General features: G+C 31.5%; 1 protein-coding gene across 7 annotated transcripts in view; it reads right to left on the bottom strand.

Annotated features, from left to right (window-relative positions):
* The window catches only part of Nav3 (neuron navigator 3), a 747,442-nt gene that overhangs the window by 194,834 nt on the left and 528,989 nt on the right, over positions 1 to 23,619 (bottom strand). For all 7 annotated transcript variants that reach the window (XM_063255189.1, XM_063255188.1, XM_063255190.1 and 4 more), the window contains 2 exons: positions 14,638 to 14,710; positions 11,796 to 11,979 (listed from right to left, as the gene is read on the bottom strand). In XM_063255189.1, the coding sequence (XP_063111259.1) occupies positions 11,796 to 11,979; positions 14,638 to 14,710 (257 nt within the window). The remainder of the gene's footprint in view (positions 1 to 11,795; positions 11,980 to 14,637; positions 14,711 to 23,619) is intronic.

Here is a 23,619-nt window from a genome sequence, read left to right as displayed (position 1 = left end):
TACTACATAAATGAGTCAAAAACTTAACTTGAGTTCACATGTGCTTCTTTTTAGTAGCTGGGTGGCTGAAATACCCTGACTACATCTGAGACAGATAACTGATAACTTGTCCCATTAGTGAAATATGGCATGAAAATACATTATAACATCTGTCTTACCTTAAGTCCTACAGACAGTTAAGGTCACCTGCATGGTCTGCTTTTGTGAGGTCTCAAATTGTAACTGAAGAAGGAGATGCCTGTATGAGATATTTCAGCATAAAAGTCTCTGCCTCTTCAGGAATGTCAGACTTCAAGATAAAAGATAACTCAGGAAAGTAGGCTCGTGTTTCTCTCACAATGTCGTCATAAATTAGATTTTCCTCAATGCTTTTACTTAAATGCAGTTCAAAGCTCTAAGCTGTTTTGTGGATCTTTATCCATTTACCCTTTTCGATACACTGAGAGTGTCATTACAAACATTTCATTTTAATGCTACTGTCTTAAAAAATTGAACTTGAAAAAATGGAAATAGCTATTTCATTAATCTAAAAACTAAACTAACAGACAAAACCCACTCAGGTTAAAGAAAACCTGAATTATTTAATACATTAAATATTTAAATAATTTTGTAGTCAGAATGAAATAATTTAAGAACCTATTTCGTGGTATATGTGTTTATGAGAATGACTTCAATTGTCATATTTATAAAATAATTATATAAGTGTGTGTCTATAAAAGTATGTGAGGCTTTATGAGAAATATGCTTTACAGAGTCCTTGTAATCCAGCAACTCTTACTGAAAGCAAATATATTCATCAGTTGGTTCATATTATTAACAAGTGACTGGGGTCTGAAAAACATCATGGCAAGTTTGGTCATGTCTACTGCTTAGTCTTACAGAGAGAAAGGCTGGTTTTTACAATGTATCAGAAAGGTATTGGTCTTTTGGTCTCAAAGAGTATATGGCAGTGGCATGTTGAGAAGTCGAAGTATAGTAAGAGAATACGGGGGGCCAAAATCCAAAGTGCAATGAAGATCATCCCTTAAGCACTGATTAAAGTCTCACAGCCATGATGATTTCAGTTGCTGAAACATAGTCTTTCAGATCCAACTATATGTTCACCCATTCCTCCAGGATTAAAATTTGGATTCAAATGTGTATCTCACTACATGAAAATAGTTAGATGGTCATATTAACATGATTATTATAAGTTTGACATAATTTCATTTTCCATTGTAAGTCAATAAGTCGAAAATTTGAGGTATAGTTTTTAGTATAAAACATTAATATATAATAGTTTCATATGGTAAACAATATCCAGTGAAATAGTCAATTCTATATATCAATGTTCTAAAAAGAGAGTATGTTGTAAATATAAAAGTAAATTATCTATAATCAGGATCATAATCCTAGTAGTTGTGAGAAAAGTTTTATTGAGTATATAAACAGGACATCAATATGTCTCGTTACAAAATTTTTAATAAATGATGACTGAAAAACTAGTTTGCCTGAATTGCAGTTCTAAGATGACTCTCATAAAATTGATAAAGATAGATGCTGATAGATAGATAGATGATAGATGATGGTAGATTAATCTCAGAATTATATATACAACTAAATTATATAATACTGATACAATATTGTTTTGATTTAGGCATTTAAATCCAAGAAACACTTCTCAATTTCCCTAATTATAAGTCAAGCTACTACTTGAAAATATGTGCTCTCGTAATACCTGTGGAAAGACAGAGAATGATTATGATGGTTCCATTTTAGACCCAGGAAACAGCTCCGTGAATTGATTTGTATTCAAAATTTGCAGGCATTGGTCTCTGTGCCTTTCAAGAAACACACATATGTGTTATTCCCAACTCCTTAATGTGTTGTCAGTTTTTGTGCTAATGAAGAAATAATACAGATGTAAGTTCATAACTGGAAAAGGAAAACACAAGACAGACAGGAGCTGCAGATAGACAAGAGACTTCAATGAATTTTGGAAAACCAAAATAAAAGGAGGCTATTTCTGTAGAGTAAGGGAAGCCTGGCTCTGTGTACATGTAGAGAGAGGCTTTGGTAGAGAAAATCAGGGAGGAAAGTCAGACTTGGAAATTCCAGATGAGATAAGTGTCTATAAAAAGAGGACAATTAAACAAATGTCTGTCAATTCCCATCATTACCATCCCGTAGACATTTTTTACAGGCAAGAGCAAACAAAGCAAAACTAACTAACAATCTGAACAAACAAGCATCATCCTAAACTGTAATAAACCTATAACTTTAGAAAAATCTCATGCTTTACACAGATGCAGATATTTCTTAGTTTGATTGGACTAAATCCTCCAAAGCACCCTAAAATGAGCTCTGGCCCATATTCAAAGTTATCTGCTATTTTCTACTTCAAGTCAAATTCTCTAGAGTTTCAGAAAGACCTTGAGAAAGAAAAATTAGGGAATGCCTTGTTTCTGCATACATACACTTAATGTATATGCTTATTATACACACATATTCTGTTGGTTTTCAGGTTTTGGAATAAATCTATACTATGACCATGAAAGAACTATATGTATATGCAGAATGGAATCTTAAGTTTACAAACAATGAAAACAAAAATAATTAAAGTATAAATGTCAGAGGTTAGAAATGATTAAATAGTGGAAGGAAATTGAACTATTGTACAATGTATTACAAAATAGAATGCCAAAAGATAAGTCTACAGTTGATTAAAAAAGAAATAAATATATTACTTCATTATATAAATTTACAAAGTTAATGAAAAAATAAAGGCAGCAGATGTAACTCTCTCAGTGCCATTGTTAAAAGACTTGTGTACACTTACATTTTGGTTTAACTAAGAAAAATTGTATGTTGTGTCTACAACTAATTCTTTCCCCCACCATAGTCCATTGAACAGATAATAATGAAGCTACCAAAGAACCATTCGAGTGAAATATTTCTCATAAAAGACTAGTGCAAAATCCACGGATCATTTCTCAGCATTCATCCAACTCATTTGTAACGTGTTGTACTTTAGATCTTATGAATAATGGTTGTAATTACAGTACAAGCTCTATAGGCAGATTTCTTAGGTTAAATTTACAGACTATTCTCTGTGAAACTTTATGCACGGTCAACTGAACTTTCTATTTGCAGTTTCCTTATTTGAACAGTAAGATTAGTACCTGTGTTATGGGGAAGCTGTGATGATAGCATGAGGGTACACAGCTATGTGTATAGAATGGTAGCTACAACACAACCGTGCTACACTTGAATGGTTACTTTTGACTTCTCCTCTGTTTTGGAACACTTCCTTAAGGAATTTTGCAAAACAGCACACTCAGATTTTCTTCCTACTTTACAATCTGACTCCTTTAAGTTTGTTCCACTAGGTCTTGCTATGTCTCTAATCTCTGAATTCTGGTTGGCTCCTGACCCACGTTTTAGCTCTCTTCTACTTTTATACAGAGATTTTGCTAAATTTATTGTGTGCAATCTTATAACATTTTATGCAGTTTACATGCTATATCTGTGGGATTTGTATCTATAAACCGTTTCATTCCTTTAAAATCCAGTCTTGCTTTTCCAATGCCTTCTTTAGTATTTCCACTTAGACATATCTCATTGACATTTCAAATTTGATATGTTCATAAGTGAGATTCCTACCCTATCTCCACCAAAGCTGTCGCTCCAATAGTTTTTCCATTTCATTAAAGAGAAATATCATTTCTCGTGGCTAATGTTACAGTATTAGTCTCTTGTTTACCAGTTCCATTACAAATATATCACCTTCTTTACTGACAGTACCTTCTAAATGTATTTACTTGAAATTAAACTTCCTCTCTCCACTTTTACCATGATGGCCCAAGCTTTTCTCTATAACTGTTTCTATCACCTCCCAACTTCATTCTATTCTCAGTCCCACACCCAAGAGACCTTTTTGAATGTCTGCATGTTTCATTTCTTGTGTCCACAAGAGTGTTCTATCTGGCCAAGAGCAGAAGCCAAAGTCCAGAGCAGGGAGATAAAACCATAATGATTACTTTTTGCTCTTTCTGTAAATTGTATCCTATTCTTCTTTGCCTCCTTTTCTTTGATCCAACCTAACTGGGATAGTTTCTTTTGAGAAAAATCAAAGAATGATGCTAACTCAAGGTCTAATATTTGTATTCTTGTAGCCTGAAACCCTCAACCCCAAGACAACCCAAGAGAGAAAACTTTGGTAAATGTCATCATCTAATGAGGGCTTCTCTCATGACTTCCTATTTAATTTTGTAAAATTATGGCTTCTATACATCTGATTTTCCTATTGTCTGTTTTTCTGCCTTATCAGTCATCAAATTATTATAATACATTTTAGTAAACTTTTTATTCCATATCTATCATTACTAGAACTTTAATTTTAAAATCTGTTTTATTGACTGCTATATTTCCTTTGCCCCTGCAAATATGTGGAATATATTAATTGTTTAATAAATACTTCTTAAATAAATTCATGAGAGGGAGATAGGGAATTGTGAATCAAAAGATAATGATCAAATGAACACATGAATGAAAATTAGTGGTAGACCTCGTTGGTATTTGAGAGTAACAACTGAAGTTAATAGCTAACGCAATTAAATAGTTAGCTGTGTATAGTTAGAAAACAGATGGAAAAGGCTGAGTCTCAATAGATTAGTTCCATTTTTATTTTATAAAAAATCAAATTTTATAACAAAATAATAAATAATAAAATTAATAAACTGCACATCATTATCCTGAAAGCAGGTTTTCAGAGTACAAAATACTCACCAAAAAGTTTCACACAAAAAGAAACAGATAATCACACAAAACTTTTATTGCCAACAAATTGAGATAAACTAGTCGTGTGAATGAAATAAATTAGAATATACTAAAATATTTTTGAAATAATAGAATGAGTGATTTGAGGAAATGTTTAAACTTTTTTCTATTTCTTATTTATTGTTCTTTTCAGCCCTGTCTCTCTATAAATGATGTTTCTCATGCAAAAGAAACTGTAATATTTAAGCTTGTGTGTCGAACTTATTTTACTTATCTTTGGGATTTTATTATTTTGAATTATTTTCATATATTCAATAATATTTAGAAGTGGATTTGACAAGCATAATTATAGAATGTGACAAAAATATGATCAGTGATGAGGCTATGTTTCTAGAATGTCAATATTTTATTATACGTGTGGTATGATCTTAATATGGGGAAAATGATGAAATACTGTGTTTATTGTATAATAACTAGACTTTAGTGCATAAATTTACTCTTTATGTCTCCTTAAAATACTCATGATGAAGTTATCAGAAGTCTACTATAAAAGGTAAGGTTAAAACCACTTGTCTAAGGATACTCCATGAGGATTCGCAAGCAAGGTTCAAATCTAGTCTTCTCTAAAAATGACAACAACGACAAGGAATTGCTTTAGTTTTTAGTTTTTCAAAGATTCATAGGTTTGAGAATGTCCTTTTTCCCCTTTGGGAACTTAGTTTAACATTTAATTGATTCACTGACTTTAAAAAGAACACACTATAGGCCACAACACAGAACTGAGTCATGTAACTAATTGAAGCCAGGTTTGGGAGGGCTTAAATTACCCGAGCTTTCCTGTCATCCTAAATTAAACTTCCTTATATACGTCTCAAGATTTATAACCTCAGGCTGAAAAGCTGTAAACCGTCAGGGTTTTGGAGTGAATCCCCCAGAAGGAAATAATGTTTCCTGGAAAAGAATCCCTGGAAGGCAAATGACCTCCATGGGAAGAGGGCTCGCAGAACATCGTGTGTGGTGAGGGTCAGAGGGACCCAGGGAAGAGGTGGGAGGAACCGGTCACTCAGAACACATGCTTCTTGCAAGTCCTGTAGGAAGAAGTCCGTGCCACTAAAAAAGCAGCATGGGGATGGGGGCACTTTTATTTGTTTCAAAAAATGCAAAAAATAGAAGGGAAAATCATCCTCTGCTGATATAATAACCCAAATTCCCCAAATACCTTTGTTTTTCACTCTAGAAAAGCTATCATAATCAGTGATCTTGCCAGTATCAGTCATCTATGTGATCCTATCGCCACTGTCATACCCAGTGTTCCCTTTTTACATGTTTTAATTATCTAAACATAAACTAAAATATTTATTCGTGGCCTCAATAGTTGTGACTGACAAAAGTAGCTACTAACTGAAAAGAGGAGGCAGGTATTCAATAACATGAACAAAAATTAAGCTTAAAAAGTCATTTTAAGTACAGTAACCTCCCTCCTTTTAGTTTTTAGCAAATAAAAGATTATATTTTCCAAATACTATCATTTTGATGCCTCAACACACCAGGAAATATATAAACTAAATTTTTATTTTGTATTTTTTTTCATTAGAATGTCTCACTGGATATTTTCAGGGAAACAATGCATCCATTTACATGGTATCATCTGCTTTCATGTGCTAGGGACTTAATACAAATTTAGTGACATTTAACTGTCTTGTTCCTTTCCTATCAATTAGAACCGGAATTACCAAAACACAGCATATGAAAAAGTATGATTAGCACAATTTCCTAAGGGCCTATAACATATTCGTGGATGGAAATAAATTTTTGAATTTAAAAATTGTGATTCAATTTACTTTATTATCTACAACATGCAATAGTATTTTCTTCATCTCCCACTTAATATTAATAAAATGTAACTGTGAATCCAATTCTTATAAAAGGTTTTGTACTCTTCATTAAAATATTTCTCATTTTTCTTTTCTTGGCTGAACAAAAGGCCTTTCATCTATTATTATCAAAATTAAAAGCCATAAATATAAAAGAAACTGGCTTTCCTTTTTGAATTACATAAATGCAAATGAGAGGCTTTAAATATTTTGTAAGACAGAAAATGTTTAATCTTTAACCACCTAAAGTTTTTCGAGAGGTCACTGGTCTAGACAAATTCTAATTTTAATGCCATATATATATATATTATTGGTACCAGGGATCAAACTCACGACTGCCTGCTTGCAAGGCAGGTGCTTATGCCACTGAACTAAATCTCCAGCCCAGACAAATTCTAATTTTAATGTAAATATATTCAATTATTTGAGGATTACTTGATTCACAAATCTTTATCACTCCTAATAAAACAAAATGTTTCCTTGTGAAGGATTTGAAAAATTTAGAATCTGAGTTCCACTTTTTAAAAATTTATTTATTAATTTATTTATTTTGTCTCTTTGAAACAGGGTCTTGCTCTGCAGTTCAGGCTGGCTTTCGGATCACTTTGTAGCCCAGGGTGGTCTTGAACTTGCGACACTCCTCCTGCCTCAGCCTCCAGAGTGCTGGGATTACAGGTGTTCACACCTGGCTTCCACTTTTATTTTAATACAGATACATTACTTAATTAGATAATTTAATATAAACAGATCATAAAATCAAATAAAATTGATCAGTGATCAAGGAAAACTTTTTTGTTCACATACACTTAATTTTGAATTAAAATATCATATAACTATTTTGGAATAAATTAAAAACCATGAACTTCTTAAAAGTATTCTTCCTTTTCCTTATATAACCAAGCTAATCTCAATCTTTTATGCTAAAATTATTTGTTAACAAATTTAGTCAGTGACATGAAGATCTTAAAGATAAAATGTTTATGCTAGATAACTTATGGTATCAATATTTTTTTACTAGTTTGTTGTTAAAACTGAAAGCAAATAAAGTATGTATTATTAACTGCACATTAGATCATTTGTCATTCTTAGCTATTTTATTTAGCTCATTTAAATAAAATGACAAATTTCTAAATGGCTTTATGCTACTGGTGACATTATGCAGTCCAATGTAAAAGTACTTCACTCATGTCATCTATTTATATTTTTTGGTACTCAAAATGCTAGGAATCTTAATAATCTACAGTTATATCCTACAAAGCAGAAACTACATTGATGATTAGAAAATATACATAGGGCCTAGAACTAGCAATATTAGCTATAATGATTATAATGAATGAGAACCTAAAACAAAAAGAATTTAGCATTTATACTAAACATATAAAAGACATATAAAGAGTATGCTACAGTATCAATTAGGACAGAAGCATAAAGCTCCATGTGTTTAGGTAACTTCTGATGGTTCCTTCATTAACCTTATTGAAACTAACCGTAGTTCAGTGTCAGGCAGACTCCAAAACAGAAACACATCTTTATTTGTCTTACACTAATTCAATAAATACATAAAAATTTAATTTTAAATTACTTAAAAATATAACTTCAAATCTATTTCACATGATTATTATTTTAACTGGTACATACTAATTGCATATGTTTAAGCGGTACAATGTGACATTTCAATATATACACGTAATGTGTAATAATGAGATCAGGATAATTTGGATCTATACATCAATCATTTCTTTGTGTTGAGGACTGTAGTGATTAGGTTTAATTGAATCAATTATTGACTTATCAAATGCCCAGATTAGCTCTTTTGGGTATATCTGGGTCAGTTTTGGAGACATGACCTTGGTTGGGTATTGTATATGGTGTTTGTTCTGTTCTCTGGTCCTGTTCCCCTGCTCTACTCCCTGGCCACCATAAACAAACTAGCTTTGTTAATACCAGGCCCTTCTATATATGATATGTCTGACTTGGAGCTTCCACTGAAACAAGGAGACAAATAAACCTTCCTCCATTTAAATTTTGGGTGTTAAGTATTGTTTCTGAGCCATAGGAGTGTAAATCAGTAGAGGAACTGTCACAATCCTTCCTCCCAGTTATGTTGAAGTATTCAATTCATTATTATCAGCTAGAGTTAGCCTACAGACTAAACAAAACATGAGAAGGTGGCCCTCCTACCCAACTGCACCCATATTCACTGATCATTCTTCCTCCATCTCCTCCTCCAGACTTTTTCTAAGATCCACTAACTATTCTATTCTCTACTTCAAGCTCAACATTTAGCTTTTACACATATTAGTAAAAATATTCAGTATTTGTCTTTCTGTGCTTAACTTTAAATATTATAGTTTTCTTAGTCTAAATTGAAGTAACAAAAGTATAGACTCATCACCTCTTATAATAATTCATTTTAGATTTAACTATTAAGAACTTACAGAGTAAAAGGCTCTGTGCTCCTTGAAGAGAATACAAGTAATCAACATTTTAAAAACATATAGTTGCCATTATAGTGCTAACATTTTAAAATGGTATAGTAGAAGTAATGAACAATGGATGTGAAGAGTTGGTAAACTTTAAATTAGATGGTAATTAGAGTTATGGAAAAAGAAACAGTATTACAAAGTCCTACGGGAAGGTGAGTTAGGTGAATCATATTATCAGAAGTGTGGTGAAACTATCTGAGAAGACAACATTTGAGGAACTGACTCAAAGGATCTAAGAGCTAAGTGGCTCTTAACATTATAGAGTTCTGAAAAATGGCTTTAAAGTATTGCCTTTTACAGGTAAGTGCACATAAATTCTACTTCATGGACTAATTCAATATATACTAATTCAGTGTACCAAGTCTATATGCATGGAAATCAGTATATTCTTCAAAATGTACTTAGTATAAGTTCTGTACAAATTATCTTTAAATTACTACACTTTAGGGGGATGAGTACTGCATTTAGCAAAGAGAGTACTCTATAAAATGTATTAAAATAGATACCAATTCAAAAGATAATTAAATCCAACGTATTAGAAAAATTATGTAAGAGTCTATCTACATCAGCCTTAAAGAACACTAATGAAAGTTTTGAGAAAAATTTGCAAGAAAGAAAAAATAACATCTCTCCCCCAAACTTTATAAAAACTACGGCTATTATAGTGGCTTTATAGTTAAAAGTTCCTTTACGTTTATTACCAGACATAAATATCCAGGAAGAAAAATAGGAACAGAAACATTTTCTTCCAAAAGCTCATAAATGCCATGATATTTTCTATGGAAAATTTTAGACAACAAATTCCACATAGCAGATAGAGATACTGAGTGAAGTAAAGTAATGATGAATCATATTCCATAACATTTCCAAATATAATGTGTTTTGTATAAAATAGCTTTCCTTAAAGTTTTTTAATAACCACCTCTGCATCCTCTGTAATCAAATTGCTTAAGTCAAACTCCAAGAAAAATGATCTGATTCTTTTCAAATCTAGGATTCTTTTACATCAACCATTTTTACACAAAATATTTATAATAAGTAAAAACGATGTTTGTTATATTTGTAATATTTATTTTTAAAGAAATCCAGGCAATTTATATTATAAAGATTGTTTCTATTTTTATTCTATAAAGATTGTTTTCATTTTTCAAAACCATTAAACATCACAGAAAGCCAAGATGAGTTCAAAAAGAGAATATCTTATTTTGAAAAATTATCACTTGTCATTCCATAGACTTCATATATATGTAAAAGCTTTGGTAAAATTATGATTCTTTTCAAATAGATACAGTCACTGATTAGTGAAATCTTCCAATAGGACTAGAACTTATATGGTTATGTTAAGAAAATTACATTATTATAAAATATAAAACAAGGTCCATATCTTGGTGACTGAAATATTGATAAGTGATTTCTGGACAGCTGAAAAATTATAGTAAGTAGGAGGTGGCCTGTGAATTTTTAATTCAATTTTCTGAGTCAATACTGGTTACCAAAAAATAAAATCCTCAAGATAGATTAATTTTAGGTTTCAAGTTTGGTTTCTTAGATGAAAAATGTTAAAGAAATGTGAATCTATTTTTAAGCACAATGAACAGTATTTTTACATCCTCTTTCCTTGAGAAAAATAATTATTTCTATTTGCAGAATAGACCTAATTAACCAATACCCTAGTCATTTTCCAGGAATCAGTCTAGCATCTGACAGGAAACTTATCAATTTAAATTTCATTCTGTGATCATTTTTGATGTGTCAATAGGCTAGGATACAGTTCCAGTTATCCTATTAAATATTAATACAGATGTTGCTATAGAAGTATTTTGGAGATGTAACTAAGGTCCACACTGAATTGATTTTAAGGTAATATGCATTAGCTGGAATCAACAGTTGAAAGACTGCAAAAACAGCCTAATATTTCATGAGAGAAAAAGTGGTTGTGCCTAGCAGTTTCAACTCATGATGGGAAACTTTCAATCTCCCCTTTTTGCTGGGTTGTTCTTACAATGTCAGACATGCCTAGTCAGTCTTCACAATCATGTAACACCATTCCTCATGATAAATCTCCTATGATTTACTATAACTCTGCTGGTTCTGCTTCTCTGGATAAGAATCCAATCCAATTGTAAAAATATGGTAATGGAAGAGAAAAGTAAGTCATCACGTTGGGAGCACCCTACCACGGGCTGTGTCTACATGTGCGAGAGATTCGAGCTAGGCAAACAGTTCTATGCATGTGCATACAATATACACACAAATACAGCCTCAGACAAAAACAGTAGGTTACTAAACACTCATCCTCCTATGTTTAACAGACAAGAAGTTTTTGACCGAATTTATCTATCAAAAGCATCAATGAAAGGAGACCAGGACTCAATAAACATTCTAAATACAAAAGCATTATATAAAAGAAGCATGCCACAGTGCTTATACAAAAGACATTTTACACATTTTAATGCAGAACAATTATCTTTAAAAGGCAAAAATCTTCTGCTGGAGGATGATAGATGTTGCTTGTTCAGCCAAAAGAAAAGTGCTTTTAGTTTCTGTAACAGTAGTTCAATGTTCCCAGCATACTGATAAACTACTTAGGTAGTTTTACAAACTTATCAGCTGTATTTTTTAACCTAGTCACATCTAGACAAACTGATTTTAAAACCACTCCGTCTCCCTTCCTTACCTGGACTGCATGTCTTGCTGTGTTTTGACCTGACTGGGTTCCGGAGGAGGGGATGTGTGAGTAACTCCCTGCTGAAGTTCCACCAAAGACTGGTAATACTGCTGTTGACGGTGTTGCTGCTGCTTGTAGCGAGACAAACTGAAAAACAGCCCTAGAATGGCTTTTAAGTTTCCATTTCTTATTTCTGTATCAAACAAAATATAAAAACAATATCATGCAAATTGAACGTGTAATTTTTAGAAATGAAATTCTAGATGCAATCCTTCTAAACTAAATCTAGGAAGTTAGAAATACAACCTGATTTACACCATCATAGCTTCAAACAGATCAGAATTTCTATGAACACACCAACATTTCCAAGTAGCTTGGGATTCTCAGAGACAGAGAGGAAAGGGGTGGCGGGAGGAGAAGGCAAAGCTCACTCCACGGAAATGCTCTTTGCTGGCCCTGAACTACAATTTTCCTACTTAACTTCTTGGAAATGGATGTCCTTGTTCTCTTGAGCTAATTATTTGATGTAGCACTCTACTCCCCTTACAAATATACACAGCCGTTACCAATATAGCCGTGGCTATAAACTGGAGAAAACAAGCTGCTTGAATACTGGTTGTCTTGCATTTAGAAATACTGATGTGTGGGTGTGCATCATAGTACCAATTGTATTTAGAACACTCGACATTCTTTCTGAATCACTCACTAACCAACTTGTACATACATACATGCATACATACACACACATATATCTTCCAAAAATATAGACATTTCAAAAAGCAGCCTATAGCATTTCAATTGTTAATGTTTCAATCATTCTGTGCTTATTTTATGTTTATATAATTAAATAATAAAGATGAGTAGACATGACATTAAATAACATAACTAAATAAATTGAAGTATAAATCCTAATTCTAACAGCTAAGGCACCTGTGTATGTTTTTATGGTACCAAATGATACAAATTCACAAGGTCAGCTACAATATGATCCTATTTTTTCTTCTGTAGCTGTAACTTAGGAATGAAGAAGTAATAAAGCTTGAAATAAGGCTATACAACTTGTGATCATATCGTAAATACAATTTACTTTGGCAATAAAACACATCCCCCATTGAGGTCATGGTTTTACAACCCCTTATGAACTTTAGGAGCACTCCCTATGTGGGTTCTTGCTTTCTGACAGTTCTTCAGGTCCCTCGAACTGTGAAGGAGGGTGAATCATAAAAGTACACCTTTGATTTGCTCTATTTTTCTTTCAGGCCTTACTCACACTTGCTGTAATGTAGTACTGCATTGGTCAAACTCAGACCACAATAGAAAACATCGTTTTTGTCCTATAAACCTGAAAGATCTTCTTTACAGAGGTTTTCCTTGATTTTCTATGTATGCTTGAATTTAGAACATCCCTTTTGAGCATCTATATACTTTTAGGTGATATATAAAAATCAGTGGGATTATACATATTAATAATTTCATGTGAGAAGGAAGAGACATGAACAAATGAAAATATTGGTGCCTGTCTTTAGTACTTGAAAAATACAAGATTATCCTGGGGAATGTTACTCAAATTATATTCTAAATTACAGAGCCACCAGTAAGACTTGAATCAAAGCCTTTTGGTCATTAAAAAGGTAACTTAATTATATACTACTGCATCATAGTACATATATAAAAAACAATTTAAAATAAAGAAAAAATATAGAATAAAATGAAAAATTAATTTATAATATTTGAGAAGTACATGATTTATTTTATTGCAAGGACATTTAAAATTTTACAGTCTAATATTTCCAATAGCATTGAGAAAAGCTGACTTTCAAAGCAAGTTAATGTCATAAAGCTAACTGTCAAGGTATTTAATGGCATTTTTCAGAATTTTAAGTATACAATTAGTAGTCTAATTAAAAATTATTATTGATGCATGATCCACAACAACTTTTATCTAATAATCTTAGCAAATTGATTTTTATCAACATTATTTGAAAATTTCAAAAGGGCTCCTAAAAATATTAGAATTCAAATGTCAGTAGTTGTACATTAATAATCTATGCAAAAATACCTTTCACAATATAATAAACCTGATACATAAGATTTAAAGTGATAAAGGACTACACAAATAGAAGAAAAACTGGAAAATAAAATGACATGAGGGAGAAAAGGAGACAAACAGAAACATCATTTAGTTTTATTAAATATTTCAAATATTGTCTCGTTTTTGAAAATTTTTGTCAATTTATATGTAGGAAAAATAAGCTCTCTAAACAGATGAATGGAAAACCTAGTTCTAACTTTTCCTACTTTGCTGTATATGAAATGTAGTGGTGATTTTTCAAACCATTAATGTTTTTAAATTATTTCCATATGACAGCTAAAAGTACTTTGGTCTAGTTATGTAAGAATTCAAAGAGATTTGACATATTGAATATTTTGACCATCACCTTTAACTTGATTAGGTTATGTTAACACTATAGATAAAATAATATTTGGACATTCAAAACACAATTTAACCTGTATTTATACTCAATATTACCTAATATTTACCTCTTCATTCATATGTCTACCTTTGGATCTGAAAACACTCTAGGCTATTCATAACAAGGTGGCATTTTGTTGATTTATAACCCACCCCATCACTCATTCATGCAAAAAATAATTATGACAAATATGAAAAAATATATAAATAATTAAAGTATACTTTAATAACCACTATGTTTATGTTTCTGTTACTTTGGAAATTTCATCAAATTTGTTGTTATATTACAGAACTATATATTCCAACATGGTATTTCTTACACTCAAAAACATCTTTTTAGAACACTGATGCTATTTATGACAGAGTGCTTTTTCTTACCTTCAGCAGATAGACCTTGAACATTTACTCCTCTGGCTGCTAGAAAACTAAGGCAGACATCAACATTTTCAATCTGTAACATGAAAAGCAATGAGAAAATTAACTTAGAGAGTTATTTTTGATAAGTACATGAGGGAGAAGGGAACCAGAAAGAATGATAAAGAATGAATGTTTTACATTCATTTCATTCTAGAGATCTTTACCAGAACTTAACCAGAATTATTTTGGCTAATTACAGAGTGAGTATAAAGCTTTCATTGTCCAGTTTAGTACTTACAAACAATTCATAAAGGCCTGTCAAGAATGGCATTCTTGCAGAGTAGCAGCCCACCTACTTAACATAAAACTGGATTTTGTGCTTTACAAATAAGTCTCAATGAAACCACCCACATCCAGTGAGACTGTTACATGTGTGGATCTTACAATGTTAGATCATGCATAATGAAAATTCAACCAATAATAATCACCTTAACTATTCCAAAAAATAGATAAGAGGAAAACAGGACCAGAACATGGAGAAATTAGAAATTTTCATTCTAGAACATAGGAGATTTTTAGAGGTTTTATTTATTTACTTATTTATTTTTGATACCAGGGATTGAACTCATGACTTTGTGTTTGCCAGGCAGGCACTTACACCACTGAACTAAAACTCCAGCTTTTAGAGGTTATATTTAGAGTTATATTTTAAAAATTTGTTTATGTAGTTGATTACTAATGTGATTAAGTACAGGTACCGGTGTATTTGCTTTTGTAACAAGATGCCCATGTCATTTTCATGGCTTCTACATGATTTATTTCGACCACCATGTATTCATTAAGAATGAGAAGCAAAAAACACAGTGACTAATTTATGTTATGTAAGATGTGCATCTCATAATGGTCATGGATTTAAACAGTCAAGACTTCCAAGAAAGACCAGAAAGATAGGAAATTCCTGTTCCTTATCAGCATCTTAGTATTTGGAATTATAAAGTAAATAACATATTTAAAGTGTATAACTTAGTAAGGTTTTGATTTTTTTGTTAAGTTCTCAGCAAAAGATACTCATGAGGACACAAAACAGCCCTGTTATTTTTCTCTCTGGCTTAGCTTCATAGTAATGTTAAAGTGCCTCTGAAAATGAAAAGAAAACAAGTTCAAAAATCTGTTTTTCAAAACAAACTATATGCCTTTTTAAAATGCACCTTTTTGCAAAATTAAATTTACAAAACAATATACACAGTGTATTTTTTGCTTAAAAATAACCCGTCAAGTTATACACATTGACTTTACAGGGAAAAAAAAAGGGTACTTATATTATATTAATTCACTTCAAGGTAAATTTACTTAAATTATTTTACAGAGAAAAAGAACAGAGCTGAACATTGTGAATACAACTACTTGAAGTTTTGCCCTGTCCATAAGTATCTGAATATCCAAAGAGGCCTTTGGTGCCAAAGTGCATATCAGAACCATCTCTTTCTTCACAGTTTACTTTGCTAATGACCATAAGATTAATAAGGACTAAAAGGAGTCATTTAAAAATCAGAAATGAGGACAAATGAGATTGTATTATATCTGTCCAAAACAATCTTTTAATTTATTCAAATTCATTCAAAAAATTTAAAAATCAAATAATTATCATGGTCCAGTAAGAAGGAAGAAAAATGGACTGAATATTTTAAGTATTTGTAATGCTAATTCTGGTGCTATTAGTTTGATAGCAATTATATCCCTTTTATAAAAAAATTTTATAAAAAAATGATTTCTGACTTAAACACATAAATGTACCAGAAAATGTTAACAGGATATTATTACCTAAATTTTAGCAACTTTTATGACAGAAGGTGATGGTAGAGAAGTGTTTTATAGTTCATGACATTAGGGAGCAAAGTGGGTAGCAGCTCCAGAGAGGAGGCAGTGAGAAAGTGTATGTGGTCCCCAAGGCTATACTTCCCGGACTCACTCAGACACACACAGGAACAAGGTCAATTAATCCGCTAGGTGTTACTTATCCAGTAGAGTTAACTTATCCGGATGGACAAATTGGTTCATAACAGAGTCTCTGAGTTTGTAAGATAGATTTCTTTGTTTTTTAGCTTACCATTTAACCAACATGCAACATAGACTGAATTGGTAAGAGAGACACACAACATTCTCTCCATATAAATTACAATTAGAAAAGAAATAGAAATAAATGATCCCCAAAACAAGAAAAAAATACTCTTCACTGTTTCCAAATCTTTTTATTAGAATACTTAACTTTTTGGAATATTCTGTATGGTTCTTCATCATGAGTCTCAACAATTTAGATAGTTATTTCATTTTTCTATCAGTGTTGCAGAAACTAAATAATAGCAAAAGAATAGGTAGTGGTATATCATTACCAATAAGACAGTTAAAGACTAGTTTACTAAATTTAGTTTATTGAACAATATGTGTTTACTTGGAAAAATTAATTTTCCCACAATAAAGTAGAAAAATAATATAATTTAATCTAGTACTTCTGTTCCTACTTAATTCCAATCAGTTTATGAATGCATTTATTCCTGTTTGTAGTATGATATTCCGATGTTTTTATTTGTTTGTTTTTTAAGAGCCTGGATGGAACTCAAGGCTTTGTACATGAGGCAAGAGCTCTATGAATTGAGCTATAACTCCAGGCCCCTTCACTACACTTTTTATACAATAAAAATGTTATAATAATAAACATAAACAACTTTGAAAATTCTTGTTAAATGTCATTTTTATAGTGAATTTCCTCCCCAAGTGCATACATTAAAGTACTTTAAATGAACTATTTAACTATATATTATGTTTCCATTAATGACTTTTTATTTCAATAGATTCTTAGGAATTCAACAAATTCTAGGATAATTTTGTCATTTCTGTTTTTTAATACATTGCTGTTAAGGATTGCAGTTAAATAAACTTACCATAAATATGGTTTTAATTATTTTTTCATATGAAATACTATTTCTTTGAATTAAAAACCTCTATGCTTTTTTATTACTGTACAAAGAGATAAAAGTGATTTTACCATCAAATTGATTTAAGTTACTGAAATCAGTTTCAATTTCACCATTGTTTGAGTCAGATAGCAATCAAAATTCAAATTATAGCTGTACCCGATAGTACATGTTTACAACCCCAGCACTCCAGAAGGATGAAACAGGGTAATTAAAAACTTGAGTTCTGCCTATGTGACTTAATGAAACCATGGTCTCTGAATGCGTGAATGAATGAATGAATGAATGTAGCAAGGAGATAGATCTTTTGCAAAAGGAAAGAGGACCATGAGAAGGGCGGAGGTCAGGTAAGGAAGTAAGGAGAAAGAGAGGATGAAAAAAACTGAAATGTACTACATTTATTAAATGTGTTACATAATATATAACCATGATCTTGGGTAATGTATATGATTCTTTGACATCCTTCTCTGGTGCTGTTTTGCTGTTCTGTTCCCTAGGTGCCATAAAATGAGCATATTTGTTCTCCCATACCTTTCTACCATGATGTTTTACCCTTGTAGCCAGCCAATTGTATACCAACTCCCCTTAAACTGTGAGTTAAATTAAACATTTTTCCTTTTAGTTGAGAGCATTGAGTTTTGTGTTGGGAAACAAAAAAACTAACCAATATAAAAAGCTTCTTGGAAGAATTCTTAACCTTAGAGGTCACTTTCTGCCAATATATATTTTCTGTTTAATATTTTTAAGTGATGTGAATGGTCTAAATTCACCAATTAAAGACAAAGATTAGCATAATGGTTCAAAAAACAAGGTCCAACAATATGGAATACACAAGAAACACATTTAACTCAAAAAGAAATTAGTAAACTTAAAATTGAAGAATATAAAACAATGTTTCAGGCAGTAAAAACAAGGAAAAAGTAGGAGTTAGTACACTAACTGCAGACAAACTAAAACTGATCAGAAGAGACAAAATCGCCACATATTAGTTAAGGGCACAATTGACAGAAAGATATAGTGATTATAAATTTATACACAGCAAATACTGGCACACATAACTTCATAAAAGAAACACTAATGGACATAACAAGTTAAATATCAATACAATTATAATTGTATTGTAATGGGGGACTTCAATTGTAATGGGGAATTTCAATACAACAAGTCCTCAACTATGAATGAACTCCATTCTGGGAGAACATTCACGAGTTCCAGTCCAGGAGAACATTCATAAGTTGGACACATTCATAAGTCTGATAAAGTGAGTCTTACACATTTTTGACACAAACATAGTAAATATTTCACAGATATAAATGAATCTAATATTTGTATTTTTATGCTTTACAGTGTGACAGTTTGCAATTCAAATGTTCATAAGTTAAGAGTTTACCATATTATGTCACGAATTGACATATCAATCACACAAAAATCAATGAGGAAAGTCAAACCAAACTTTTGAACAAAGAGACTTAACAGATACCTACAGAATGTTCCCCATAACAACAGAATATACATTATTTTCAGCACTGCATGGAACTTTCTGCTAAATAGATCACACCCTAACCCATAAATGATGCTTAAATGAATGCAAAATAATAGAAATTGTCTCATGCAATTGTCAGATCAGAGTGCTGTGAAACTAGAAATCAATGGTAAGATCCACCACAGAAACTATGCAAAAACACAGAAAATCAATAATGCCCTTTTGAATAATCAATGAGTCACAGATGAAATTGAAGAAGAAATTATTTAGTTCCTACAAACAAATTATAACACCAGTATGGTATACTGGAAACTATGGTTCACAATGAAAGCAGTGCTAAAATGAAGGTTTTTTATCAGTGAATTCTACATCAGAAAAACAGAGAAAGCTCAGATAAATAGCTGAATGATACACCTCAAGGTTCTAGAAAACCAAGAATGTTCTAAAAACAAACCTAATATGAGTAACGGATTTATGAAAATCAGAGCAGATATTAATGAAATTGAAATTATAAAACAATAAAGCATAAAGAATTGTAAAGTGAGTTCTTTTAAATTTTGTACAAAATAGATACAACATTGGTCAAACTTATCAAAATAAAGAAATAAAAGGGCAAAATAATGATGAATTTTGAAGAAATTCAGATCATTAATAACTAATTTGAGAACCTATTATCTAATAAAATGGAAAGCTCAGAAGAGACAGGTTTCTGGCTACATATGAAATACAAAATCTAAACTTAGAAGATGCAAAAATCCTGAATAATGCAATACAGTTCAATGAAATTTAGGAAGTAATAAAATAGCAACCAAGTTTTAAAGAAAAGCATAGGTTTCAAAGGATTCTCTGCCAAATTCTACAAAAACCTTAGAGAAGATCTATTGCTAGTACTCAAGTTTTTAATGAAATCAAAATGGAAGAAATATTCCAAAAACTATTCCTAGAATCCATCATTATCCTAATTCTAAAACCAGAAAATGACCCAACCATAAACCATAACCATCTTTAATGAACACAGAAGCAAACATCCTTAATAAATAGTGGAAAACAGAATCCAGCAAATTATCAAAAAGATTATAAACCATGATCAAGTAGGATTCATTCCTCAGATGTAGGGATCAAGTATGAAAGTATGAAAAACAGTAAATGTAATAGACCACATAATCAGAAGCAAGAACAAAACCAGGTAATTATCTCAATAGATTCAGAAAAAGCATTTGCCAAAATCCAACATACATTCATGACCAAAAAAAAAAAAAAAAGACTAAAGGAAATAAGAATGGCAGGACTTTCTCTTAGTCTAATAAAAGCCACTTATGGAAAACCAATGGCCAACCTCATCCTAAATGAAGAAAAGCCAAAAGTTTCCCCTCTAAGATCAAAAACAAGAGAAAGATGTCCACTCTTACAATTCCTATTCAGTGTTGTTCTCAAAACAATGTCAAACTTTGAAGGCTGAAGAAAACATGTAAACATATCAATATTTCACACATATTAGAACCATGTGTGAATGAAACTTGTTATCATTATATTTTGGGATTAATAGAAATAATTGCAAAGAATGTATACAACCATTGGTACATGAAGGCATTATTTGATTTTTTTAGTCCTGAGATGATAACCAAACAATACACTTCATTTTAGGAGACTAAGTGACATTTTACACATAAATCACTCAGTGTAATATATACTACACTTAGTGAGACTTGTTATCTCAAGAAATATAAAAGTATCTGTGATTTTTATAACATCAATATTAAAATATTAATAAAAGTTGACAATAGTACAAAATGATATTGTAGCCTCTTTTTCATTAGCCACTACATGAATTCTTGTGAGAACTATCCATATTGCATTAAATCTGCTTTCAAAAACGGTAACCCAGTGGTTCTCAAACTTTGCTGCACATAGCAATCAACTGAGGAACTTTTAAAACAACAGATGCCAAATTTCCATGCCCATCTATTAAATAAAATGTCAGTGGATAGTAATCACTTCCAGGACATTTTACAGTTCCCTGGGAGATTTTCAAGTTTCAGAAAATCTTGAAAAATCAAAGCATCAATCAATATTCTTCAAAGAAAATGACAGCCTAAGATCTCAATTTACCCACATGTGAGGTAGTAATTATTGATTATAGCCATAATTGAGATTATAGCCATGCATTGCATTTTGCTTACTTTGCTCATGGTACAATGTAATCCATGTACTTTATTCCTGTGAATCTGACCAAAAAATGTACACACACTTCAGGAAAACAAAAGTAGTAGTATTTTTTCAACAAATGGTGTTACCATCATATATAGCAGAAATATATAGCTAGCGCTTAGAGAAGAAATTGAAAATGCATGAAGCAGCAATCTCAGTGACTAAGATTATGCAAGCAGTAATTCACCATACTAATGTCTGAAAGTTAATGGAAGGAACTTTGAGCATCTCTTGTAATTTTAGAGGACAAAGTAACTTGTCATAATCCCATGACATAGCAATAAATTTAGTATTAAAGTATTTATACAACTTTTCCTGTAAGCATGTATACATTTATTTCTCTCTCTCTTTTTCCCTCTCTTTCCCTCTTTCTGTGTCTCTCTCCCCTCCCTCATATATATATATTCAGTAATACGGAGGTATTCACTTTGAGTTCTAGAGGTACGATGCTCCTCATCTCAATCATGAAGCAGTCATATCTTTAACTCATGGAAATTCAATCCCAGTACTTCTACTTGTTTATTATTGTGTCAGACAGAGTTTTTTGAGTCCTTTCTTCTACTTGTGGCTTAGCTTTAATTGACGTGGAAGGCCTACTTTCCCTATTTTCATGTTATATTAATTATGACTAAATTACTGTGAAAAAACAGTACAATGAAAATAAAGTTCCTAAGTTTTAACCATATCAAAATATATAGTTATACTGAGCCTTGAGGCTTTTTAGATACTATCGAATGCATAATAATATTGGAAAACTTTAAATAAAAACAAATAAATGTGAAAATAAGCCTGCTATTTAGGTTTTCTTTATTGAAGATAATATATTCAATAGAAGTTGGTCCATATTTTCATAGTTGGGTAGATACTATTTATATCATTATTATCAGCACATCAGACATTTTACATTTAATTTTTTTCTATAGAATTAAACCGTTCATTGAACGTTTATTAAATTTTATGCTCAAGGCAGAGATACTATCCTCATACATTCTAAAAGGCATTGAAATTCATAATAATTCCAAATACTCCTGTGAAAATGGGACCCTACTTTTCAAAACATGGATGTTTCTGATTTTCTAGTTTCATAGATATATGTTGAGCTTGACCCTTATGCAGTTGATAAATATGAGCATGTCTAATTGCCACATCCCAAACTTGGTTTCAAGTGATGAAAGCAAGGGGTCATACTATTTTTCTTCCTTATGAAAATTCAAGGCAGTCATCAGATAATTATACCTCCCCTTTTCTCAAATATCAGGACTTTTGATATAACAGAACATTCCAGAAACAGTACAGTTATTTATTGATCTCATGCATTTTTTAACTGCATGTTCTATGGCAGACTTTTAGTATTTTTCTACAGAATGTATACAACCCAACTTAGGAAACAACTGGAGGCTTATTTCACAGTATTAACCAAAAGCTTTCTTTCATATTTTCTTATAAATATTTAATGCAAACTACATTTAGGCGCTAAATAACTGAATATGATTATTATCAAACTTAATTTTTTGCTATGTCTAAATCATGACATACCAATATTGAGCAATTCATTTACTCATTAAATAGTGATTCTTAATGGACAAAGAGCTTTGCTGGATGCTGAAGGGATGTAAAAATGAATTACACGTTCTTTGCCCTTGAAAGCTTATAAAATACATGAAGAGACAGAATAGATTCACAAATCACTATTCCATCAGGCATCATATAATACATTGCAAAAATTTATCAATTTTCACTACAGATCTGGGGAAGCATCACAAAAGTGTCACTTCAACTTGAGGGCTAACTCAGATTTTGATAAGGTTAGACAAGTATCGGATGGAGAAGCAGTGCCTGCCAACCACAACGACCACAAAGAAAAGTGTTCACAAGGGTGCTGGAGAGCAGATTGCACAAATCCTTGTTTTCTCAATTAAGCTTATAGACTGAATTTTAACACAGGACACAAAAACTGTAGTATAGAATATTAAATAATCATAAAAGGACTACCGTGCATAATACCTGAAAAGCTTATTTTTCTCTAGAAATGCACCCTGGTTAGGATAGATCTGAAGTACTAGATACTGCTGTAACAAATGATACTCAGAATGTCTAGAGGTATGAAAACCAATCTTAACTTTGGCTTTCCCGGAACACAGATTCTATTTTGACTTGTGCTGTTTTCCATTAAGTTTAGTTCTTGATTTTCATGATAAATTTGTGCAATTATATAAACTGATAAATCAACATGACTTCAAACAAAAGTTAGAAAAGATGGATAAGTTTTATCAAAATTCTGTCCTAATATAGAATTTTAATAATTATATAGATTTTAACCAAATATAAATTTTTCTGCTG

This window comes from Cavia porcellus, unplaced genomic scaffold (assembly GCF_034190915.1).
Source record: "Cavia porcellus strain 051 isolate PalLab524CR breed Dunkin Hartley unplaced genomic scaffold, mCavPor4.1 scaffold_8, whole genome shotgun sequence".
Taxonomy (NCBI): Eukaryota; Metazoa; Chordata; class Mammalia; order Rodentia; family Caviidae; genus Cavia; species Cavia porcellus.
The sequence above is the reverse complement of the archived record's forward strand: the minus strand, read 5'-3'. Positions and strand labels throughout refer to the sequence as shown.